The following is a 24,014-nucleotide window of genomic DNA, read 5'->3' as shown; positions in this document are numbered from 1 at the left end:
GGTTTGGTTGGTGCTAACATTAATGATATTAATTGCTTTGGATCAACAGAGATCTGCCTAAAATAAATAGGCTATTGGGCAGTTTCCAATAACCCAGAGGCTAAATATCTTCAGCCAAAGGACTTGCTTCTGCAGGAGACTAAAGGCTTCTATTCCACTTTAATAATAAAAAGCATGCATGATTCATTAAGTATATAGGCAAGGCTTTACGTTATATTTATTTATTTTCCAGCTTGTACAAACTGGATGTAGAAGCATAAACATAGTACATTTCTACCATCTTCAACAAAAATATAACCAATATGTACAATTATTGTATTAAAAATACAAAAGGGATACAGACTCCACCAATGTCTTTCTAAAAGACATACAGGTACAAGTAGTATCAAAAGTATGAGGAAATCACCAGTTAATTGTACATTCTGCACTTGACATCACAGAGCGAACTGAGATTAGCAGTCCTATGTTCTACAATTACTTAATGCTTAGATAACATTTGTGCAACTTGTGGTAGAGCTAGATTTCTGTCTTTCTATATGCACATGAGGTCCATAGCCTATATAATAAAACTGGCAAATAATGCATATTACATGTAAAATTACAAATGCATAATTGACAATGTAATATATAAGTAGACAAATGCCATGATACAGAAGAGAATTATTAAATAAAGCACTGACATTTTTTGATACAGTGAAAAAACACTGCAATTCCACTTTTAAAATTTGAAGCTATTTACGTTTATCTACTGATCAATATGATCAGCTGAATTTAATGGAAAAAAAATCCAAGACCAGCAGTTCCTCACATTTGAGTACTACTCAGATTGGCAGCCTTCACTTTTCCGGAGTCTGTGCAAAAACAACACAAAAATAGAGTGGAGGGGTCATTTCAGTCATTAAAGGGTTAATAGCAGCTGTGAGCAGATGGTTGCTACACTTAGGCCTTCTCTATATGCAGCGTCCATAAAGCCACTGGGAGGTTAGTCTTTGGTGACTAACCTGCCTTGCAAAGGCTGGCATATCTAACCAGGTTTTTGATCTTTTATCACATTTAAAGGCTTGTTTATTCCCTAATGCCAATTCAATAAAGGGAGGCTGTCTTGAAAGAGCAGTATAAACAGCTGGCATTAGCTCCAACATCCCAAGCTGCTTTCACTGCAATGCTATCCAGTTATAAATGTTTCTCTCAAAAAAAAAAAAGAAAAAAGAAAAACAAAACCTAAACCTCTAAATTAACAAAAATCAAAGAAATATAACTTAAAAATGGGGTTTGCCATCCATCTCAATGGAGCAGGACACATCCGCCAATGACACCGTCCTGCCTCCATAAGGCTCAGACAAGACACAAGGGTCCTAGTTCCCTCCCCTGGCCATGTGCAAACAGTTTTACAGAAGAACCCCATCCACTGGGGAAGGAGCAGATGAGGTGTCTTGGTATTAATTGGCTAACATTTCATACTTCCAGGATAGGGCACTTCGCGGGTGAGACCAGAAGGACACGGGAAGCCAGGGTCACAAGCCAGGTTTTCCCGTCTTCTTGGTGTGGCCACACCCTGTCCGGCATATTTGGTTTTTCAGAAACCAGGCTGGCAACCCTACTTAAGGTTTAAAATAATACTGTAATCATTAAATGGATATACATTTACTCTCTGAACAAAATCTCTAAATTCATTTTTTTTTTTTTTAAAGGAGGACATTGTAAACAAGTGGACAAGCACTATACTCAAAGGATTTCATTGTTTTTCTTTGTCTTCCTTGGTGAGTTAAAGGCCCCAAGTAGTTCAATGGCTAGCTTTTCTCATTATCCCAATGAGATCAAGTGCTAGGACTGGATTGAAATCTAAAAGGAAGATTAAAAAAAATCCTTCCAGGCATTGAGAAGTGCAGCCAGAGTGAATCATCTTGTTGGGATGATCTTGGAATTTGGAATGATACTGTGTGATGTGGCAGGCAGCAACAGTGGGAGCTCGAAGATTGCTGCACTGTGCATTTCAAGCAACAAAGTCTGAAAAGTGCCAGGGCAATTTCTTCACAGTATTTCACATGCAAAGGGGAAAGGAAGAAGGGGAGAAGAAGCCCCATGCTGCTTTTAAGGCAGGGAAGGAGGCAAACTGGTCCACCATCCTCAGAATGTGAGTTCCAAGGCTCCAATGCTCGGGACATCTTCCTGTGCTCTCCCTTCAGGTGGCTCGCTCTGGATCCAGAAAAGCCTGTGCCTCAAACAGCAGAAACTTGTTCATCTTCTGCAAATACAGCAGGGAAGAAAAAGAAATAAATGAGCAAGCAAGTAATTTCTTGTGCTATAGAGAATATATTCACTGATGTGCTAAATAAAAATATCATATTCGGCCGTGCGCGGTGGCTCACGCCTGTAATCCCTGCACTTTGGGAGGCCGAGGCGGGCGGATCACGAGGTCAGGAGATCGAGACCATCCTGGCTAACACGGTGAAACCCTGTCTCTACTAAAATACAAAAAATTAGCCGGACGCGGTGGCGGGCGCCTGTAGTCCCAGCTACTCGGGAGGCTGAGGCAGGAGAATGGCGCGAACCCGGGAGGCGGAACTTGCAGTGAGCCGAGATGGCGCCACTGCACTCCAGCCTGGGCGACAGAGTGAAGACTCCGCCTCAAAAAAAAAAAAAAAAAAAAATCATATTCTTTTTAGTAGAGCTCACTTAGAATCCTTGTCTTTTCTCCTAAGCAATGATGAACAACAATAAAAAGGTTAAAATGTATGCAATACATATCTTTACATATATACACACACACAACATTAAAAAGATATGCATTATATATTTTTGTTCAGAAAGTAAATAAATTCATTTTAAAAAGTTGTAAAACAGCATGTGTCATTTTAAAAAAATAATATAAGATCAGATACACACAAAAAGTCTAGGATATGTAACCACATTTTAATAATGGCTGTCTGCAAGTGGCAGGATTTTAAGTAATTTTCATTTGTAATGTTTTTCTATTTATTTAATTTTTTTGAGACAGGGTGTGGGTTTGCCATCCACAGTGCAGTGTTCTTGGCTCACTGCAACCTCCGCCTCCCGGGCTCAAGTGATTCTCCCGCCTCAGCCTCCCAATCTCCCGGTCATGTGTTGCTTTTATCTATGATTGTGTAATCAAACATGTTAAACTGAAAACTTTAAAGAGGATGGGAGGACATAATCTCCTTCCTCATTCTCAATTCAGCATGGTCAGATAGGTTTGTAGAAAGAATGCACAAAGAGTTACAGACAATGTGGGTTCCTTCGTTCCCTCCCTTTCTCCCTCCCCTTCTCTCTTTTAGAGACAGGGTCTTGCTCTGCTACCTAGGCTACGGTGCAGTGGCACAATCGTGGGTCACTGCAGTCCTGAACTCCGAGGCTCAAGTGATCCTTCCACTTCAGCCTCCATAGTAGCTAGGACTATGGGCACATGCCACCACACCTGGGTCATTTGAAAAATATTTTTATGGAGACAGGTCTCACTTGTTGCCCAGGCTTGTCTCAAACTCCTGGCCTCAAGCAATCCTCCCACCTCAGCCTCCCAAAGCGCTGGGATTACAGGCATGAGCCACCGGGCTGGCTGATAGTGTATCTTTCTTTATCAGACTTTCATTTCCAAATGAGTCCCAATTCATTAAAAGTGCAAATATAAAGTTTCCACAGAAAACTTTAACCATCCACCTTTGAGAGTCCTAGATGCTTCTAAAATTCTTGACAACAGCACAAACTTGTGAGATTTTTATTTTCTTTTTCTTTTTTTGAGACAGAGTCTCCCTCTGTCGCCCAGGCTGGAGTGCAGTGACATGTTGTTGGCTCGCTGCAACCTCTGCCTCCCGGGCTCAAGTGATTCTCCTGCCTCAGCCTCCCGAATAGCTGGGATTACAGGTGCCTGCCACCACACCTGGCTAATTTTTGTATTTTCAGTAGAAACAGGGTTTCACTATTTTGGCCAGGCTAGTCTCAAATTCCTGAGCTCAAGTGATCTGCCTGCCTCGGCCTCCCAAAGTGCTGGGATTATAGGTGTAAGCCATCGCACCTGCCTTATTCTTTTTCTCAAAATAGGGTCACAGAAGTACTTCAATTTTAGTGAGAATTAGAAAAGAAATCAAGTCATATAAACACTATATTTTAAGTGACTCCCTCCATAATCTTTGGCATTTTTGAAGCCATTTAGGGAAACACACAGACACACAGAAAGCCGTCAAATTTTAGTGAGAATTAGAAAAGAAATCCAGTTATATACACACTGTATTTTAAGTGACTCCCTCCATAATCTTTGGCATTTTTAAAGCCATTTAGGGACACACACACACACACACACACACACACACACACACAGAGCAGTCAACAGCCGTAACCCTAAATTTGGAACTCTGAATATAGTGTTCTTTGTGTGGTGTATGGTTAGACATAGCTGACTGCAGTGTTAAGAAAACAGAAATGCCTTGGGAAGCAGCATAAGTGAACACATCTAACTTGGAGGTTTTAGGAATATTTATGTGTATATACCATCCTCCTCGGTGGAAAACCCTTGGGACTGATAGGGGGCGAGGCGTGGGTCGGACTCGTTCGGCTTATGCCACTGAGGTTTGTTCACAGGCCTGCTGCTGGTGGGATGCCCATGTGGCTGCTGTACAGATGAAGGCCCAGCTGTGTCGGAGGATCGCGCGACCATCCGCGATCTCTGAAGGGCCACGTTGTAGTCCGGAGGTTTCCTGGCTGGATGGGAGTGCCCTTCTGGAAAGTCAGTAATGGGAATTCCAATGTAGCCGGGAGGGGTGGGCGGGGGCTCTCGATACCTGCCCTCCTTTCGTGCTAGAGTAGAAACAATGCACCAGCATTAAAAAGTAGTTCATGCCACAAAAGTTTAATTAAAAATATAAAAATAATTATTAAAACAGCATCCACAGTGTAGCAGCAAATGTGAATTTGTGTGGTATGGGTCAGAGGTGCGGTGTGAGGCAGGCCAGGGAATGCATGTTAATTAAACCAAATTTCACAATGGTTATCACTGTGTGGTGAAACAGTTGGTGAGAAAAGCTGCTAGTGCATCTAAGTACTTTCATCTTTAAATGGGCTGCTTGTCTGTTTAAAACAGTTTGTAACTATAAAATAGTAGCAAGATTAAAACCTAACCCCTGGACTTATTGGAAAGACTGAAGCACAGGAAGAACCTAAGTACACAGCACTATGCCTGGAACCTGTTTGCGCTTGGTACAAGTTTCCTTTTTCCTCTCTGCCTGCCGGATCTGCCCTTTTTCTGGGCATTTATCTTTACCAGGCAGAGAAGCAATTCCACATCACTCTTGGGTCTTAGGACTTCACTTACGGAAACAGTGAATTAAAATAAATTTGGAAAAGTCACACAAAGGATACCAATTTAAAAACTCTAAAACTATTACTATAAGGTGTCAATTTTTCTTAAAATCCCTTTATTGATGCTCATGACCTAGAATATGAAACCTACTGTATAGGCAAGTAAAACTAAAGTTTTATTTTCTTGAACTTTTTAAACTCAACTGTTAGGAACTAAAAATCATTCTTCCTTCCTTTGCAATACAAATTCCGAGTATTAGTTGTAAGCACTTGAAAAAGTCCAACCTAAGAATATTTACTGTTTTCTCCTTATTCATTGTAAAAGGATATTAAACTTGAAATCTACCCATGACTATTTACATGGCTAAATAACTACAATTTTCCTACTAATAAAAGTAATGTCTGTAATGATTATACTCCAGAATTTCTCACTCTACAACCAATAATCTGTTTCTACACTTCATCTATATAGATGTTAATTGTGCCATAGAAAATACATCTCAACAGGGCTGAGGGAGCATGACAGCCTCTTCTAACAGAAACAGCAGCACCAATAGCTTTCATGTACTTAATGAATCTACTATCTGGGCACTGTTCTAAATACTTTGCATAAATTTCCTTGAATCCTCCCACTAACTCTATTAAGTAGAAATTATTAAGCTCGTTTTACAGATGAGGAAACAGGCACTGCTTTGTATTTTCCCCAATGTCACAAAACTAATAAAGTGGCAAAACAAGGATTCAATCCCCAGTCCGCCTGACTCCAAAGCCCGTGCTCTTAGTCACTGTACTATTAGCACCTCTCCCTCCTTCTGCATTGTGCACAAATAATTGCTTATCAAGAATCGATGTGTGTGCAGAATAAAAATCAATGGGAGACTTTTAAATATACAAAGTGTATAGTTCTAAACACAATCAAGGGAACAAAATAGAAGAATAAAAGATATAAAAGAGTTTCAATTAAAGAAAAATTTCTCCTCTATGAATAATAGGAATCTATCCTGATTTTTAGGTTAAGAGAAAAAAATTAGACTAGATCATATCCACAATGACAATCTACTGATCCTAATAGCTAAGATTTACTGAATGTTTTGTTATGTAGGAATATATCTGTATGTACCTGACCACAAAACCTGAGCTCTTAACCACTATTGATTTCAAAGACCTTAACACACCACCACTTTGGAAGTACAATGGAGAAAATGAGGAAAAGAACCAACAAACACATAATTTTACTATTGTAATAAGTTACATTAAAGACATGATCCAGACATGACAAAGTCCCCCAATTTTAAAACTTACCAATGAGCCCCTTTGTAGTACTTGATGCCACAGCTATGTGGGCAGGCATGGGGACTGACTTGGTTTCTTCTGTGGTCACAGATGTTATGCTACTGCTTTCGGCTTCAATGGAAACGTCCTTTCCACCCCTCCGCTTTATTGTGCCTGTGTCACCTTCTGAGTCTTCTCCCCAGTAACCTGTGGAAGACGCCCAGCTTGCTCGGGACTGGGCTTGTTCAAGGCTCTCTCTACTTTGATTTTGCCGGTTATACTTTGTGCTATGATCAGAAAACATGATTTGGTCCATATGGCTGCTTGATGCCCATAAACCTGCAGGATCCCCTGAATAATCAAAGTGAGTGTGCCCAAATGGAAGAGTCTCCCAGCTTCTCTGGTGCTGGATTGTCTGTATATTATCATGGGAGCCACTTGAGCATGACGTCCAGCTCCCACGGCCACTGTCAGCAGCATCAAGTGACGCACGATCCCCCTGATCCTGGGAAAGTTCCTCTGTGCTTGGAGAAGAAATCACTGTAGCTGTAGCATATAAGCCTCGACCCTCGGACATTGGTGCATAGGACCTAAGTGGTTAAAAGAAATGGAAAAGAAAAAAAAAACAAACCAAGATTGATAACTAATTCAACTATGATAAAACCAAAACACCCTTTTTCCTAGAAAGGTAGCTTGCTTTCATCCCAGAAACAGGATAAAAGTAGCACTGAATTGCCTTATAGTGGCCAGTTCTGCCACGTCTAGCTTTCTGAGTTTGTCATTACTATAAAACAGGCATGGGGGAAAAGAATGCAACGTGACATTAAAAAAAAAAAAAAAAAAAAAAAAATTTCCGACAACAATAAGGATGGCTCAATATAATTTGATTATTTCAGGATGGATCCTACAGTCACCCTCTGCCTTTAAAACAGAACAATTGTGTTCCACTGAAGAAAAAACTTAACTAAAAAAGCAGTCTGCTTAACAAAAATAACATGATACTTAGTGTAGAAATTGTGAAAAATCAGAACTGGGATGGGAGAAAAATTCTTAGGCATTATGTAAAATAAATAAAAATAAACATCTGGGAGAAAAGACTCATTACCAAAAGAGAGATGGAAGGATAAATTCAAAAGAACACTAAGAAAAGCCACCTACCCCAAGCTATATTGATCAGGTTCCATCATGGTCCGCCTCTCCATCCTGCCCACCCCTAGGTTTGTTTCCACGATGCTGACAGAATGCCTCTGGCGCCTCTCATCGTGCAGTGAGACTGGCACTGAGTCAAAAGACGAATTGCTGACAATACTGGATCGTGAAGAAATTTCACTGTGACCAGAATCTGAAAAATTATCCACAGTACCACTGGGAGCCAAAGTATAGCCTGCATGAGAAACACGACCATATTAATTAGACTCTCTAGGTTCATAACACCAAAGGGAAGTATACCAAATAGAAGCAAAAATAAAATGCAGGCATAGATATCTCTATAGAACTGGGGAGAAAAACTCCGTTTCACTTGTAGATACCACATGACTAAGAGACAAATGTTTTATTCTAATGAAGCTTAAGTTGTTTAATTAAAGTTTAGAGAGGAAAAAAGAAAGTATCCTACAAGCTAGGAAAACATGCAGAAAAGGCACCACTCGACTATTCTTAGCTCCCTTACCTATATCATTACACTATTAGTCTATAGAAAAGAAATCACGAAGAAAACGGATCAGATTTTAAAGTATGTTTTTTTCAAAATGCAAAGCCACTGATCTTGTTTTCAACAGTTTTCAATTTTTAGAACTTGTATGGCATAGAATAATTCAACTGGAAATATCTGTATCCTACTTACAATTTTAAGTAAACATATAAACAAAAATAAGAAATAAGACCTGAAGATGTCTTTGAATTTTTGCCATTTGGTTTTTCAATATTAATATTGGTTGAATCACATAAAAGCCAATTGTTTTGAAGGAGTTAATGGGCACTTTTCACAAGATCGTTACTACAGAATAGCTAAACAGATGTCCACTTCTTGGCCTGAAAGTACCCGTAACTCTCTTTTGTTACTAAAAATAATTTTGAAAGTCACAACGGAAGGGGCCTATCTTGATTTTTTTTTTTTTTTTAGACGGAGTCTCCCTCTGTTACCCAGGCTGGAGTGCAGTGGCGGATCTCGGCTCACTGAAAACTCCACCTCCTGGCTTCAAGCGATTCTCCTGCCTCAGCCTCCAGTGTAGCTGGGATTACAGGCGGGTGCCACCATGCCCGGCAAATTTTTTTTTTTTTTTGTATTTTTACTAGAGACAGGGGTTTCACCATGTGGGTCAAGCTAGTCTCGAACTCCTGGCCTCAGGTGATCAGCCTGTCTCGGCCTCCCAAAGTGCTGGGATTACAGGTGTGAGCCACTGTGCCCGGCCCTATCTTGATGTTTTTAATGAAAAAAATCCAAATCTTCTTTCTCAATATTCATTGTTTTTCTTGTCTACATTACTAGGGATCTCATGTTACTTAAGTATTTATTTTATATTATATGCAATGCAAATTTCTTCAATGCCACTTACCTAAGAAAAACTAAAATCTAGAGCATCTACATGTTGCCAGTTTAAGTATGTTCTTTCAGTATATTGGTAATTCCTGATTTATTTTTTAAAGGCTGCACAGGTCTTGATAAGATTTAATGTGTTCATTTATAAAACGTCTTTTTATAAAACCACAGTGCAAGATCTGACAGATAAGATTTAAAGCCTTCCCTGAACAGTCTGCTAAAAAAAAAAATCTTCAGAAAAGTAAATCACTCAGATGGAGCACTTGACATTTGGAGGAATTCTCCCATTTTCATTAACTAATGAGATGATTCCTCTCTTTCCCACCCCGTTTTTGGTTCTATAAACCCCACCTATCCCATAGGTCCGTGGTGCATTGTTATTCTTGTTACTGTTCTCACTTCCAAGAGAAGAGGAGGAACTGGTTAAGTCCAACTGCCCGGAGCCAAAAGATCTCAGCTGATTGCCACTGCCACCTAACAACAGGATGAGAAAAGAATTGAGATGCATCCATGTAACAAGGACAGGAGAGACTGATACCCATACAAAATGCACAGATGTCTGAAATATCCACCAAGTAAAGCAATACCTGTTGTGTCAGTGAAATTTAACAATGTATTAAGCCCTTTTGGCCTTCCTTTAGGGAAAATTCAGTCCTAGCCATTTATTATTGGCTTACACTCATTCAGTTAAAAGGGTAGGAGGAGGAAGAAGCCTTAAGAGTTATGCAGCAGAAAATTACCTACTCTTTTAATATGAGAAGGTATCAACATAAGGAGGTGTCTCTGAGTACCTAAAATATAGTCTCTTTAAAAATAAAACAAGGTAGCAACCAAAAAGGTAATCAAGACCTGTGTTAATACAATGAAAAAATAAATCAGGAAGGTATTAGTTTTTCATGTTTTCAAAGCCCTCTTCTCCGTATTAATATCATAGAACCAAATTTAGTTAGAACAAATTTTAATATAAAAAATTCTTTGTATATTTATCATGAATAAAAATTAAATGTATTTTTAAAAGGCTTCTTATAGTTATAAATTTAATACTATTTATTGTAAGTATAACATTTTTAAAAACCGCCATTCTTCCAAATTTATGAACTGAGGGAAAAAAATCCATTGGGCAATTACATATGAGCTCATCTTAAATGACGATAACGTTAAGAATTATGTAATATATAACTCTGGAATTTCCCATAGCCAAAATGTACAGGTTTCAATACAAGAAAACAAAAAGTAATTTAATTCTACCTTTCCTTGGAGAACTCTGTGGAGAAGTAGGAGGAGAAGAAAGCTGCGAAGACGCATTTGATATTGTGTCTTCAGCTTGCTTCTTGTGACGTTCCAAACTTCCTTCTTCAGACAAAGAAAGAATTTTCTTTAAAGCTTGTGGAGAGTTTATGCCTATAATAGAAAAAAAAAACCCCTTACATATGTATTTTCAAGTCTGAAAATAAACACCATTTATGACTGAAAAACTCTTTTGTGCTAAGATTTAATATCATTACATTGAGGTTCAACCTATTTACAATGTAAATGTTCTTTGTATTCTTCATGGTCCACAGAGTAAGTGCCTACAGAAGGCATGACATACCTGTAGTTTGGTTTCAGGCTGATATCTGCCGAGTACCAGAAATAGTTTGCTTTTGATATTTTACATCAGATTCTAAACTTTGAAGTAGTCACCATCTTTATTCAACAATATATTAGTAAACATTGAAGAAAAAATGGACAATTTGGACACACTGAATTTAGGATGGAAGTGGCACAGCTAGATATGTTTATTATTAGAAACCAAATTTGAGTTGGAAGCTGTTTTGTATCCTTGGAAAGGGGTAGCTCAAGGGAAGTGAGAATAAAGGGAGAAGAGTACAGAGGCAAGAGCTAAGAGGAGCTAACCAGGAAAGTGAATGAAGGTGCTCTAAGGAATTCCATGCAGTTAATACTTGATCAAGTAAACAGATGAAAGAGAAGGGCGGAAGAGACCATGAAAGTGCTGTGTCACAAAACCTTGGAAGGTGGTTTCAGAAGAAGAAGTGAGCCAGCACCATGTGTAGGATCCAACAGGATGAGAGTGGAGGAAAAATTATTCTATATGTCAATGTAAGATGATTTCCCTCCTCAAAATTATTTTTCATAAATGAGGAAGTTACAGTAAAATATTTTTAATAGGCACTCTCAATTTTATTTTGAACAACAAAGAGATATTTGGGAAGGCACTACAGCCTGAAACCACCTCAGATTAGTGTTAGTAAAATTTAACAAAGATTTAATCTTTCATTTCACTTCATGTAAGCAGTCTGATGTTGTTTTAATACAATCTTTTTTTAAAAAAAACCTTTTAAAGCAATACTTTGATTACATGTAGAAATCATATACACAGGAAATAAAGCTAATTGAATGGGTAGTTTTGATGTGGAAAAAATTTCCAAGGCCAGCATCACACACAGATTCAAAAAGTACTATCTTTCAAACCATGTGGATGGATGTGAAGATGTTATGCCTGAGAAAGCTGTGTTAGATACTTCAAAAGTGGTCCCAGTGATGGACAAAGACACCAATGTTAAAGATGTAGAAAGTATATAGAACAAAACTCTTTCATGAACTGGAGTGGGGGAAACACCTGCAGCATCTCTAAATTAGTATTTTATATACTGTGACTTTAAATGTGTATGTTAAACTAAATAAATACAAGACAACAAATGATATTTCATCCACATTTCTAAAGTTCGTAAATGGAACTAAAGACATTTTGAGAGCTATGGCTTCAGAAACATGGGGGATAGAGCTTTATACTCAGACACATCTACATTATATTAAATATGGCTAATAAGCTGTTTTTAGCTAAAGTGAAGACTGATATTCTTCCATATGAGAAGTTCTGCATAAAGAGGATACAGAAGTCAGACTGCAGGGGATTCAGGAATGCATGCATATTAAAAACAATATATAAAGAAACACATAATTCAATGTGTTTGTGATGAGGGGATCAACACAAATATTTGAAAGGAGAAACGTATCAAGGAAAGGTGTTCTTTTCTTACTCTCCCCCCCAATATCAATAAAGAGGACATTTGCTGATCAGATGGTCGAGGTGAGGACAGAGAACATGTGAGAGGTCTATGAAATAAATGACTCTCACCCCAGCCATACAGATGGGCTGTAACTGTGCAGGGACGTAGCTATCAACATCCAATGTTATCTAAGTAAACTCTTTCCCTTCTATCTATCTATTGATCGATCGATCGACAGAGTCTTGCTCTGTCGCCCAGGTTGGAGTGCAATGATGCAATCTCGGCTCACTACAATTTCCACCCCCCAGGTTCAAGCAATTCTTGTGCCTTAGCTTCCCAGGTAGCTAGGACTGCAGGCATGCACCATCATGCCCAGCTACGTTTTGTATTTTTCGTAAAGACGGGGTTTTGCCACGTTGGGCAAGTTGGTCTCTAACTCCTGGCCTCAAGTGATCCACCTGCCTCAGCCTCCTGAAGTGCTGGGATTACAGGCGTGAGCTACCGCGCCCACCCTACTATCCCTTTATTTTTAATAATTTATTTTTTATCAATTATTTCATTCACATATACGTAGAAAAAAACAAGCTGTGCATTTTATGAAAAATTATTGTGTTGTACCACTTCCACAAAGGGGCTAAACTACTAGATGTTTTTCTTTTCGTAGGAAAGATGAAGTGTAATTTAACTCCTCCATACTCAGGAGTTAGTTGCTTTATTTTTCCCCCTAAGCTATAGAATCAGTGAGTCAACAAATAAGAATTTACCTTCAGACAATTCATTTAACTTAAAAATATTCTGCTTAAATCCCAGCAGTTCGTTGGTTGTAAGGCAAAACCAGTTTAAATAATGTAAATGAACAAAGCATCTTCTGCACTCAGCAAAAATTAAATGGACACATAACTCTCTATTAACACCCTGTCGTAGCAAATTAGCGTGATTAAATGAGATATTACTTATAAAAACAACCCCTTCCATTGGCAAAGTCAGGTTTAACTTGCTCAATGTTCAGGTTTTATTAGGAGCTAATAATTAACATAGAAACTCAAATATATTAGACAAAGTTATCCAAGACAAATATTTTTTTCCTAATTTGCAAACCATGAGAGTGAATGGCACCAAAAAAAGAAACGAATGTAATCACTTACCAAAAGGTGGGAGATCCTTTACGGGCACTTTCTTCCGTGAAGGATAAAGGGACACGGCGGGAACCTGCAGTCCCTGGTTGATTTTATGTGCTGGTGGTGGCTGCTGCTGGGGCTGTGGCAGGGACTGAGCTTTCTGCTGTGACCCTGCCCTTGGAGCTACCGGAGAGGTCTCGGATTTGACAGGCTTTTTGTCACCAGGATTCTTAGGCACTGGTAATTGTTTGGGTTTGAAAATAGAACAAAGAATTTTAGATGCTAGTAGCTATGTAGAAGATAATTTTAGAACTGTGTGAGCATTTTCTGCAGTTAGAATACTAAAAGGCACACCTTTCGTCCTGCTGCCTTTATGAAGCACAGAAATGGATATGGGGGACCCTAGTTACAGAAAATATTAGGTATGTGGCAGGACAAAGGTATCTACTTTATGAAGTCAGCAATCTCAAAAGATGATTATACTATTAAACACCCCATTACAAATATAGAAAAATGTGGGTAGTTCAATATGTTATATCCATGTATATGAAAGACACAAATACATGATAAAAACTACAACAGACAAGTCATCAGACACTATTTTTCTAAAATGGTGTTCCAAATTGGTTGACAAGTATATGCACTAAGTTTTTATTTAATAAATGCTGCCAACTGCAATCTATTTACTACCACATTCCTAGGAGGTAGAATTATCTATGCAAGCAAACAGTAGCCAAAAATGCTTGAGTATTATACTGAGTATATATTTTGTGGTAGATAAATGGCAAAGCAATTTAGGACAATTAAATATTGTGCATGTAGTATCTTAATATGCAAAACTCAATGACATATGTATGCTTCCTCCCTTATACACACCTGGAAGCTAAGGATTAGGGAGGTCAAGTAACTTGCCTAAGGCTGCATTGCTAGTAAGAGGAGGCAAACAGGATTTGAACTCAGACCACTCTGACTCCAGAGGACAAGCTCTTCACCATGACACAGTGCTTCTACAGTGTCCTGGGTAAATCTAATAATCCAAATCTTCTCAAATCACCTATCTAAACTAAATCCTATAGCAGACATCTTCAAATCTGCACATAAAAGACACAGGAGTGTATTGAATGGAAAATGCCTTTGTCAAGATGCAGATTTAGCAAAAAAAAACTGCCCCATTTATAGACTAACCCGATTTTTAATGGCTATTGTAGTTCATTGTGGAGCAGAATTATTGCTCTAACTGGTAGGTGAATTTCTTGTTGGGTGTTGTCTGGGCTAGTGGTTAAAAGGCAGCCAGCACACTCAACTTTATGCCCCGACTCCCCTCAGGGTGCCCATAATTTGGGGGCACCTTTCTGAGAACACAAGACACATAATTGGGAGCCATATCTACATATGCGCCCCTTGCATGTGTACTGGCTGTGTCCAGGTGAAACTAAAGCAACGGGTTGCCCTAGATGTGGACAGTGTCATCCTCCACACACTAACCCAGCTGACCTGAGGGCCTGGCCGCGCACAGTGCTATCCAGTATTCAATATTAGCATTCAAGGGAAGGACTAGTATATCTCATGATTGCCAGCTCCCCCTCTGCACTAAGCCTTATTTTGTCACTGCCCATATCACTGTACAGGAAACAAATCTGCATTCTAGCCAAAGTCGGCAGCCACTTTAAGGAAAAACTCACATGTGTTGGTTGCTGGCTCACACTGCAGAGATAATGTCTGAAGACTCTCCTCGTCCATTTCTAGCTCCAAATTGGAAAGGTACTGCTTCACTTTTCGAGCCATTTGGGCATCTTCATAAAGCTTTTTGGCATTGAGAAAGGAACTACGACGTACCCGCTTTTTATGACCACCTGTCTGAGCAACATCTAGCACTGTTGCGTTTGTACTACCCTGGCTGAGAGACCTGGAAGATGAAAAGGTAGATATGCAGCTCACTCTAGCATGGGAGTACTTTATCTATTTAAAACGTGCCAAGACTGATATTAATATTCTATGTTCAAAAGGTCACATGCTTCATTCCAGTGAGTAAACTGTTACACAGGAATATAGAATAATATAGATTAAAAAAATTTAGTTAAAAGAAAATTATACATAATATACATATAAAAATATATGTTTGGCACCTGTTCAGTTCGAACTAGGAAATTCTACTTTTCACCTCTATAGAGCATTTAAGGCAGTTCTCTCACAGATGCCAGAAAATAATAATTACATATAAAAGCTCATGCAAGAATACACAGCTATAATCATTAAGATTTGCAACATTAAGATTACTTCCCCTAAAGAGGATATTATATATATATTTAAATAAAATTAACTACAATGTTCACAATTGTCTTCTTATTCCTTGAGTTGAATGTAGTGAGTTTTTAAAGTAATACGGTCAATCTGTTAATAAAACAATCATGCAAATGTAAACATGTATGTATGGAAACTATTGAGCACATGAATTGTTAAGAATTATTTTTAAAAAGGATTGGTTTATACAGAATGAAAATAGTAGTTAGTTGAGCTGTAAAAAATTTGGGTTTAACACCTGGGGGCACCTATTTTATATTAAAAATATTTATTTCTCACATATCTGTGAAATATTTTAATTGTACAATTTTTCCTTCTAATATCCTTCCTCCCCTCCCCCTACTTTGAGCTTTCCGCATTTCAAGACACACCAATTATATTAAAATAAAATCTTTCTAAGAGTTCAGAAAAACTGGCCTATAGTTCCCCAGAACAGTCATCAATCATTTCACAGCTCTCATGGATCATGACTTCAAAAGCAAAAGCCCCAACAGATTAAACTTGAAGTCAGTTTGCCGTCTGAAATTCTGCTACAGCAAGAGGGTTAAGGAAAAAAATGCAAAAATGCAAAGCATCAGAAAATACAGCAGGTAAGAAAACAATACAATGAGCAGAATAAGGACTGTGTGTGGGTATGCAAGGTCTCCACCACTTACCCCAAACTCCGCCATTTCTTCTTCCTGTAAGTGAGAGCCATGGAGATTGAAGCATGGGTGTAGAAAGAGAGACAGAAAGATCACAAGCTCAGAAAGAAAGGACTAGACTTCTGGATAAGCAGTTCTAGAAGCCCACAAACATTAAACTGCATAATCACCTCACACACGCAACTTTACTAGAAATATTTTTCTAGCTTAAAAGACAAATATATTTAAATTTTTTGTTCTAGAATTAAGACCGACTTTTCTCTCTTTCACTGAATTAATCACTTTTTACTACACTGCTAGCTAAATCTGTTGTGTGGATATTAAGACAAGACTATTTCGGATATTTACATATTTTAGTTCATACTACTAGTTATGAGTTTTAGCTCTACAAGTCAGTGTTCTGAGAAATAAGAAATACATAATTGTGACTATTACACTGAAAATATCTGAAGGACAAACTGTTTTTACTGACAGCCAAAAGAACACTTTATAAGGAATAAGACATTTATTCCAAATTAGAGCTCACAGGTGATTCTCAGCACATCCTACTATAATTTCTGCCGTAGGACAAATGTAAATACTCAAACTTTTAAAAAATCATTTATTGGGAAGCTCTAAATTTAACCTTCTCTACTCTCACACGTGGCACTGAAGATGACATACTCACCGAGTCCTGAACATGAGGGCTGGGTCCATGTTCACTGAAGCCATTCGGCCAACGTGACGAATTTCTTTTGCGATCATCCTTAACTTCTCAAAATTGACCAGCCCGTCTACTTTTGAGTCATTTCCTGAAATTGACAGAGAAGAAAAAGGAAATCACATGGCATTTATTCTGTGCTTCTCCAAGCAAAGATGGAAACCCTCTGCCTTATGTTTACCTTCGTGAAGGAAGGTGAGATCCTTCTTGATAACTGGAAACAGAGGGATTATGGGTGGTTGTAGGTTTTGACTATTGAGAACATTGCGATATTTCGCCATGTTTCTGGAAGGATCAAACAGGTCTTGGAGATCTTGAAATAGTTTTTCGTATTTATTGGGAAGTTTCTCCCAGGTTGTTCGCAGTCTTGCCACTGGTGCCAGGTTTAGGCCACTGAGAGGAGAAAAAGAAATGTGATATAACAACTAAAGTAAAATAGTGTACAGATTATTTATTGACACATAACACCTCCTTGTTTATGCTTTATATGCAAAACAATTTACAGAAGGCTGCATAAGAAACTGTTGATGATAATTCTGGGGAATGAGATGGCACAGGGAAGTAGGGTCAGGGTCAAGCCAAGGCGTTTTACTCTCCTCTTCCCTATAGACCCTCCTCATCTGTTTACTATCAGCAAAACCACCTGAATATAAGTATTGATGCTTTGTATCCATACATAGCAGTATGTATACATACCAGTGCTTAGCCCATAGCGGCCTTTTGATAAAACCGACTGAGCAAATATCCTCTAGTAATAAAATAAGCTATGATAGTAATGAGAGTATGACTAAACTCCCAGACAGAGAAAATGACTCATTTAATAATCACCCTCAATAGCAACATAACTAATTGTTGCCATTTTTTTTTTCTTCTAACCTCAATCTAAGCTCTTAAAAAAAGGGAAGAAAATTAACATTTCCTGGCCAACTGCTTTGTGCTATTTGATGGAACTCCGCATACATGATATCATTAATCTTGTTGATAACTCTTTGGGGTATTGTTATTTCCACAGAAAAGTAAACTGATATTGAGAAAAGTTGAAACAAACTTAAAAAAAAAAAAAGTGGGGGATATAGATTTTCGGAGCTCCAAATCAGAACTTCAGATGCTACCAAAATGTTTCCTGCCTAATGGCTTCTTCGAATCTCTTCAGGTTGGCACAGCTGGTTTTGTTGGTACGAGAGATTTTCAATTAAGGTTAGGATTCAGAGAAAAAGAATTGTCCCTTATGAGTCAATTAAAATCTACTGCATTTATACTAATTATACGATGTTCCTGGACTGATACATATTTTAAATCTGTGAACTGAACTGAATCTTAAGAAAAATGTGTTCTCTTACCTAATGATTGCAAACATTGAGTTAAAATTCTTGCATTCCCTACAGTGCAGTGCTATCTTGATGAAATGCTTAATGATCTTCATCCTCTTCAGCTGGTTTGTTTCTCTGAGAATTTCAGACGCTACCCAAAATGTTTCCTGGTTAATGACTTCTTCAAATCTCTTCAGGTTGGCACAGCTGGTTTTTGATCTGAGTTTAAATAAATCATCTATATATTCAGTAGGTTCAATGTTGCGAAAGAGTTCAAAATTTCGCATGGAGAGCTGTGTGGCAACTTCCACAGTGCTGAGCTGAAGGAGGGAAATTTGACTCTCTCTCAACAACTCCTGAGCATCTTCATCAGAACAAAGAGTTTCTGTTTCCATGTTGTTTTTCAGATAATACCTGTGAAAAACAGAAACATACCAGAGTCAAAGCCTATGCAGCAATCTCACGATATTCCTTGAAAGAATGCTACTTTTTACGGAAAGTTTGAGAGAACACCGATTTGAATGATGGAAGATTTCTTTTCAACCAAGACAGAGCGCAGCTGCTGTCTCAGGTACCAGGTCACAGAACTGCCTATCCAGAAGTAGGTGGTAGAAACAAACAAATCACATGGAATTTCACTTTTACTAGCTGGACTTTCTTTCTCTCCTTTCTTTTCCTGCTTTTGGAAGTATTTTACCCTTTTTGCTAAAAATAACAGAAAATAGCCACATTTTTAGTTTAAAAAGGAACTAGATCCTAAGGCAGGAAGCAGGAAAGATCAGACACAAGTAGATCATCATTATTATTTTCCCAATAATCTGTGATTATTGATGGGCCCAAATTGTAACAATCCAGGTTTACTTATTGATTCAAATACCTAAGAAACCCTAAGCTACTTGCCTCTATTTGATCCTATGAACAGAACAATCCTACAATAGGTTAACTTTAAAAAATCTGGATTTTCATAAAAACTCTGCAGGTAAGTGGATGGCAGGTATTATACTTATTTGTCAGAATAGGAAACAGGCTCCTAAAGTTTGACTAGTTAATGTCAGTGCAAAAATGAGAACACAGGGCTGGAGCTCCTTCTCCTTTTAGGTAATTTGTTGAAAATAGCATTAAGATGTTTGTTGTGTGTGTGTGTGTGTGTGTGTGTGTGTCTGTGGTATGGTGGTGGTGGTATTTTTTTGTTTTGTTTTTCTTTTTTAGACATATGCTTTCTCTGTGAAATTCCGTAAACGAAAAAACAGAATGAGCACAGTAGGGGCCCCGCTAAAATGTTTTTTTGTATATTTCACCAAGACAAACACATATGACAAAAAATATATACTTTGCACCCTTGATTTTCACAGATTTAACATTCTCCATTTTGATTACTCATGAAGCCCATGACATACCCATCTATAATTTTCTTCAATAATGAATGTGAATCATGAATTTATAGCTCAGTGGAGCTCTGTAAAACTCTATCGTGGTTCCAGATATATCAATGTGCATTGAAATGATAACTGGAAAAAACAGAGCGACTAAAACAAAACTACTTGCTAGTGTTTGAAAACAAAAGTGAAGAGGCATAAGAAAGTTACAGTTGATGGCAAGAAAATCAAAGTTTTGAATGAATTATATACTGGTTTAAACCTATAACATGGAAAAGTCAAATACAGTGAAACACTCCGTAAGTTAAAAATAGAAGGAATATGATTTATGGAACTGCTTAATTTTCAGTGTAGAAACCAGCCATTATGAGAACCAAAACAACTATTTTCTTTTTCAACTTGCACTTATTGTGACTTGAAGATAAAGCTACCTACACCTAACAATGAAAATATCATTGAAGAGAATAGTAAAATCAGATACGACATTTTCTTGCAAGTAACATGTGTGAGATAGCACTTCTGCAGCAAAGGACTAAGCTCTGTAGCAAGTAAAATTTGGTTTCAGAGTTGAGAAGTGTATTTCACAGCACAATGTACAATAACAGGCAGTAGTGGCCAACCACACTGTCATAGATGTCTCTGCCTAAACTAAGGAAGCTCCTAGAAAAGTTGGGTGTGCAGGAGCAAATAACACTAGAATATGATTAGAAAATGTGCCCGTGAATGTACCTATCCGAAGGGAAGACAGCACCCGCATTTAACTCTGTGACTTTATGTCAAGCATACTCTCGCCTTCCAAACCAGGACCCTAAGGTAAGCATGAGAAGTTACAGCACGCACTGTGGCAGTCAGTAACAACCTTCAGGTCACAGTGCCCTTGAACAAGTTCCTAAGAGATCCTTGTTAGGGTCAGTAGTCGACTGTGTGCATTTGCTTTCATACAGTAATTCTTGGTGAAAGGGAAAAAAAACAAAACAACTACTTTTTAATCTGCAGGGACACTTACTCATTTAAAAAACACTTTGAAAACTGTTCATCTCTTAGACTTTGATGTGGGTTTGAAGAGGGGATAAAGAAATCCAGTAAGGTAGACAATATATACCTTCCACTCAACTGTATTCTGTCAGCAAGTTTGGAAAGCTGATCTGGAAGCCTTCTTTGTTTGATTACTCCCTCAGGTGTGACAGAGACCTCACATAGTGAATATTGATCCGGGGTGGCAGTAACAGCAAACTCCCTGATAGCCTGAATAACCACTTCCTTTGCCGTAGTGTCCTTACTGATCATGATGTAGCGGCTTTGCTGATCAGCCTTAAAAACCCTTAGCACTTGATCTGGCAAGTCTGGGGAAAGAAAAGTCACACATAAGTAGAAAGAATTTTAATATATGGCAATGCAATTAAGCAAAGTAATCGGAAAAAAAGCTCCCCAGAAAAAGCAATGCTGAACTTTTACCTCTCCCTTACTCTAGGTCTTCCTCAAAGAATCAGTCAAACTACCTGCTGTTCTGCTGCAAGAACACACCTTTCCCTAAAGGTAACAGATTGATCTACAGACAGCAGCAAGCACATCAGTAGACAACAGCAGCACACAAGACTGTCATGCTGGCATCAAAGAAATAAAATTTAAATCCAGAGTTAATCTTTATTGTAGGCCGGGCGCGGTGGCTCAAGCCTGTAATCCCAGCACTTTGGGAGGCCGAGACGGGCGGATCACAAGGTCAGGAGATCGAGACCATCCTGGCTAACCCGGTGAAACCCTGTCTCTACTAAAAACTACAAAAAACTAGCCGGGCGAGGTGGCGGGCGCCTGTAGTCCCAGCTACTCGGGAGGCTGAGGCAGGAGAATGGCGTGAACCCGGGAGGCGGAGCTTGCAGTGAGCTGAAATCTGGCCACTGCACTCCAGCCTGGGTGACAGAGCGAGACTCCGTCTCAAAAAAAAAAAAAAAAAAAAAAATCTTTATTGTATTGAAAAGTCCATTAAATAGACCTAAAATATGCTTCTTACTCTATTTATTTAATATGATTTAGTAATCATGGCATGGGATGCGTTATCTTCATTTTATGAAAGAAGAAACAAGTTCAGAGAGAGAATCTGCCTATGGCCATATAAAAATATTGTGCTGAACATAAAGAGAACGGGTTCCAACACCTGGTTTCAAGAATCTTGAAGTTTAAGGTTCATCCTTACTCAGCATCTGATATAATCCATGACAAATGAAGAGAGATAGATATAACATGACCATTATGTTAGAAATAAAAAGATAACTACAAGAAAACAAAAGAAGTGTTGGTGATACTCACCAGGAGTAGTACTGAAGTCTAAAATGCGATGATGTGACTGCAATAAATCAGGATTACTGGATGATAAGGTTCCACTGACAGGCAATGCAGTTGGGATGTGCTTTGTCTGCCTTAATCCTACTATGCTGTCATCTTGAGACTGACCAATCCCAATATCACTGAACAAAGAGGAAAATTAGAAAATTATCAGCAAGTTAAAAAGTTGTAAGTCATCACTATACAATAGACACAGACCAAAAACCGTATTCCATTTTTTTTGCAGCTAATGTAAAAACATCATTAATAAATGTGGTTGAAAATTGCAAAAGCAACTACTGCTTAAGTGTATCTGACTCATTTTGTGCTTTTGTTTTGCTTTTTTTTTTTTTTTTTTTTTTTTAGACACAGCGTCTTGCTTTGTTGCTCAGGCTGGTCTTGAAACTCTTGGCCTCAAGTAGTGATCCTCCCACTGCGGCCTCCCAAAGTGCTAGGATTACAGGCGTGAGTAACAGCACCCAGCCTCATTTTGCTGTTTCTTGTGTATAGTATGTTTCTCTAAAACCTATGGTTTTTCTAAGTAGATAAGTCATAACAAAAATTAGTAGTTACTTACCATAGAAATACATTAAAAAAAATAAGCTCTAGCTTCTGATGGAAATGTATTTAAGAAAAAGTACATTAAAAAGAATACATTTATCTCACTCAACTGATAGTTCTGCATCAGAATGATAAATTATTTTATAATCTGACCTTCAATAGTTGAAGAAATTGAGTAAAATGAAAAGAGGAGGAAAAAAATTCAAAGTGTCCTAATTTTATTTTCCAGTGCTTTAGAGAAAAAATGAGATCATTATGGAGTCCAATGTAAGGAGACTCTGACACAGACATTATTTCTTGATTATACAGAGCATAAAAAAACAGTGGTGCATGGTGACATTTCCTAGCATCAAAGAAAAGGCAACAGAAATCCAATGACTCACTTTTAATTCTCCGATCAAAATTTCTAGCTACCCATTTAAGTATCCAGAGAAATACTGGTTATTATTGACAGCAACAAACTCGTTTCCATTTATAAAAAGCCTGTTACTGTGAACTCTTGAAACATGATTTAACAATATGTAAAAACTATTTCTAGAATGAAGGGTCAACTGTTTCCAAAACAAAACATCACATAAAGCAATAAGCAAACACACACAGAAATAACTGGGGTCACAAGAAAATGGTTATAGCTCAGACTAGTTTCTATAAACACCTTGAAATAAGAGGAAAATTATATTAAGGCTGGAATATAAACTAAGGTGTCATGAATAAAATGAATAAATTTAGCATTTATTAGCCGTTCCCACATTAGGGCTTGATCATAATAACTACTATTTTTAATGGCTATGCTAAAAAACAGCAGCATTTCTCCTCTTTACTTTTTTTTTTTTTTTGAAAATGGAAATTATAGAGGTAAATAAGGGCAAAAACATTTTTTAAAGACAAAAATTAAATTAAAATTAGAGACAATTTCACATTATACGAAAAAGACACCTGCACACATTTTGTTTAGAGCAGCATAATTCACAATTGCGAAACTGTGGAAGCAACCTAAGTGCCCACTAACTAACGAGTGGATAAAGAAAACACATTTACAGCTACACCATGGAATATTACTCAGCCATAAAAAGGAACAAAATCATGTCTTTTGCAGCAACTTGGATGCAGCTGTTGGTCATTATTCTAAGTGAAATAATGGTGAAAAACCAAAATCCCTATGTTCTCACTTATAAGCTATGAGTAGGCAAAGGCATACTGAGTGATATAATGGACTTTGGAGACTCAGAAGGGGAAGGGTGAGGTGGGGGCCAGGGATTAAACAAAGCTACACATCAGGTGCAATGTATACTACTTGGGTGATGGGTGCACTAAAATCTCAGAATTCACCACCACTATATAATTCATCCATGTAACAAAAAGTCACGTGTACCCCAAATGCTATTGAAATAAAAATTTAAAAAATTAAAGACAACTTCAGTGTGAATTATTTCAAATTCATAGGTCAGTCTGGGACAAAATTAAATTTCTATTGAAGCATAAAACCGGCATAAAGACTAAAAGTAATAACATTCTGTAAAAGATGAAAACTTTCACGTTAGTGGAATTTTATT

The 24,014-nt window shown here is 37.9% G+C and overlaps 1 protein-coding gene across 17 annotated transcripts in view; it reads right to left on the bottom strand.

The window, feature by feature from the left end:
• Nucleotides 1-205: 205 nt before the first annotated feature.
• RAPGEF2 (Rap guanine nucleotide exchange factor 2) overlaps nucleotides 206-24,014 on the bottom strand; it is a 486,440-nt gene continuing 462,631 nt past the window's right edge. For 6 of the 17 annotated variants that reach the window (XM_078002396.1, XM_015139430.3, XM_028848848.2 and 3 more), the window contains 14 exons: nucleotides 21,886-22,043; nucleotides 20,684-20,924; nucleotides 18,236-18,619; nucleotides 17,077-17,288; nucleotides 16,863-16,986; nucleotides 16,208-16,231; nucleotides 14,933-15,156; nucleotides 13,278-13,487; nucleotides 10,370-10,522; nucleotides 9,473-9,595; nucleotides 7,741-7,966; nucleotides 6,613-7,172; nucleotides 4,504-4,809; nucleotides 206-2,245 (listed from right to left, as the gene is read on the bottom strand). In XM_078002396.1, coding sequence (XP_077858522.1) covers nucleotides 2,220-2,245; nucleotides 4,504-4,809; nucleotides 6,613-7,172; nucleotides 7,741-7,966; nucleotides 9,473-9,595; nucleotides 10,370-10,522; nucleotides 13,278-13,487; nucleotides 14,933-15,156; nucleotides 16,208-16,231; nucleotides 16,863-16,986; nucleotides 17,077-17,288; nucleotides 18,236-18,619; nucleotides 20,684-20,924; nucleotides 21,886-22,043 — 2,971 coding nt within the window. In that variant the 3' untranslated portion in view covers nucleotides 206-2,219. The remainder of the gene's footprint in view (nucleotides 2,246-4,503; nucleotides 4,810-6,612; nucleotides 7,173-7,740; nucleotides 7,967-9,472; nucleotides 9,596-10,369; nucleotides 10,523-13,277; nucleotides 13,488-14,932; nucleotides 15,157-16,207; nucleotides 16,232-16,862; nucleotides 16,987-17,076; nucleotides 17,289-18,235; nucleotides 18,620-20,683; nucleotides 20,925-21,885; nucleotides 22,044-24,014) is intronic. The other 11 variants (XM_028848850.2, XM_078002398.1, XM_078002400.1 and 8 more) reach the window with 3 other exon arrangements.

This window comes from Macaca mulatta, chromosome 5, assembly GCF_049350105.2.
Source record: "Macaca mulatta isolate MMU2019108-1 chromosome 5, T2T-MMU8v2.0, whole genome shotgun sequence".
NCBI lineage: Eukaryota > Metazoa > Chordata > Mammalia > Primates > Cercopithecidae > Macaca > Macaca mulatta.
The sequence above is the reverse complement of the archived record's forward strand: the minus strand, read 5'-3'. Positions and strand labels throughout refer to the sequence as shown.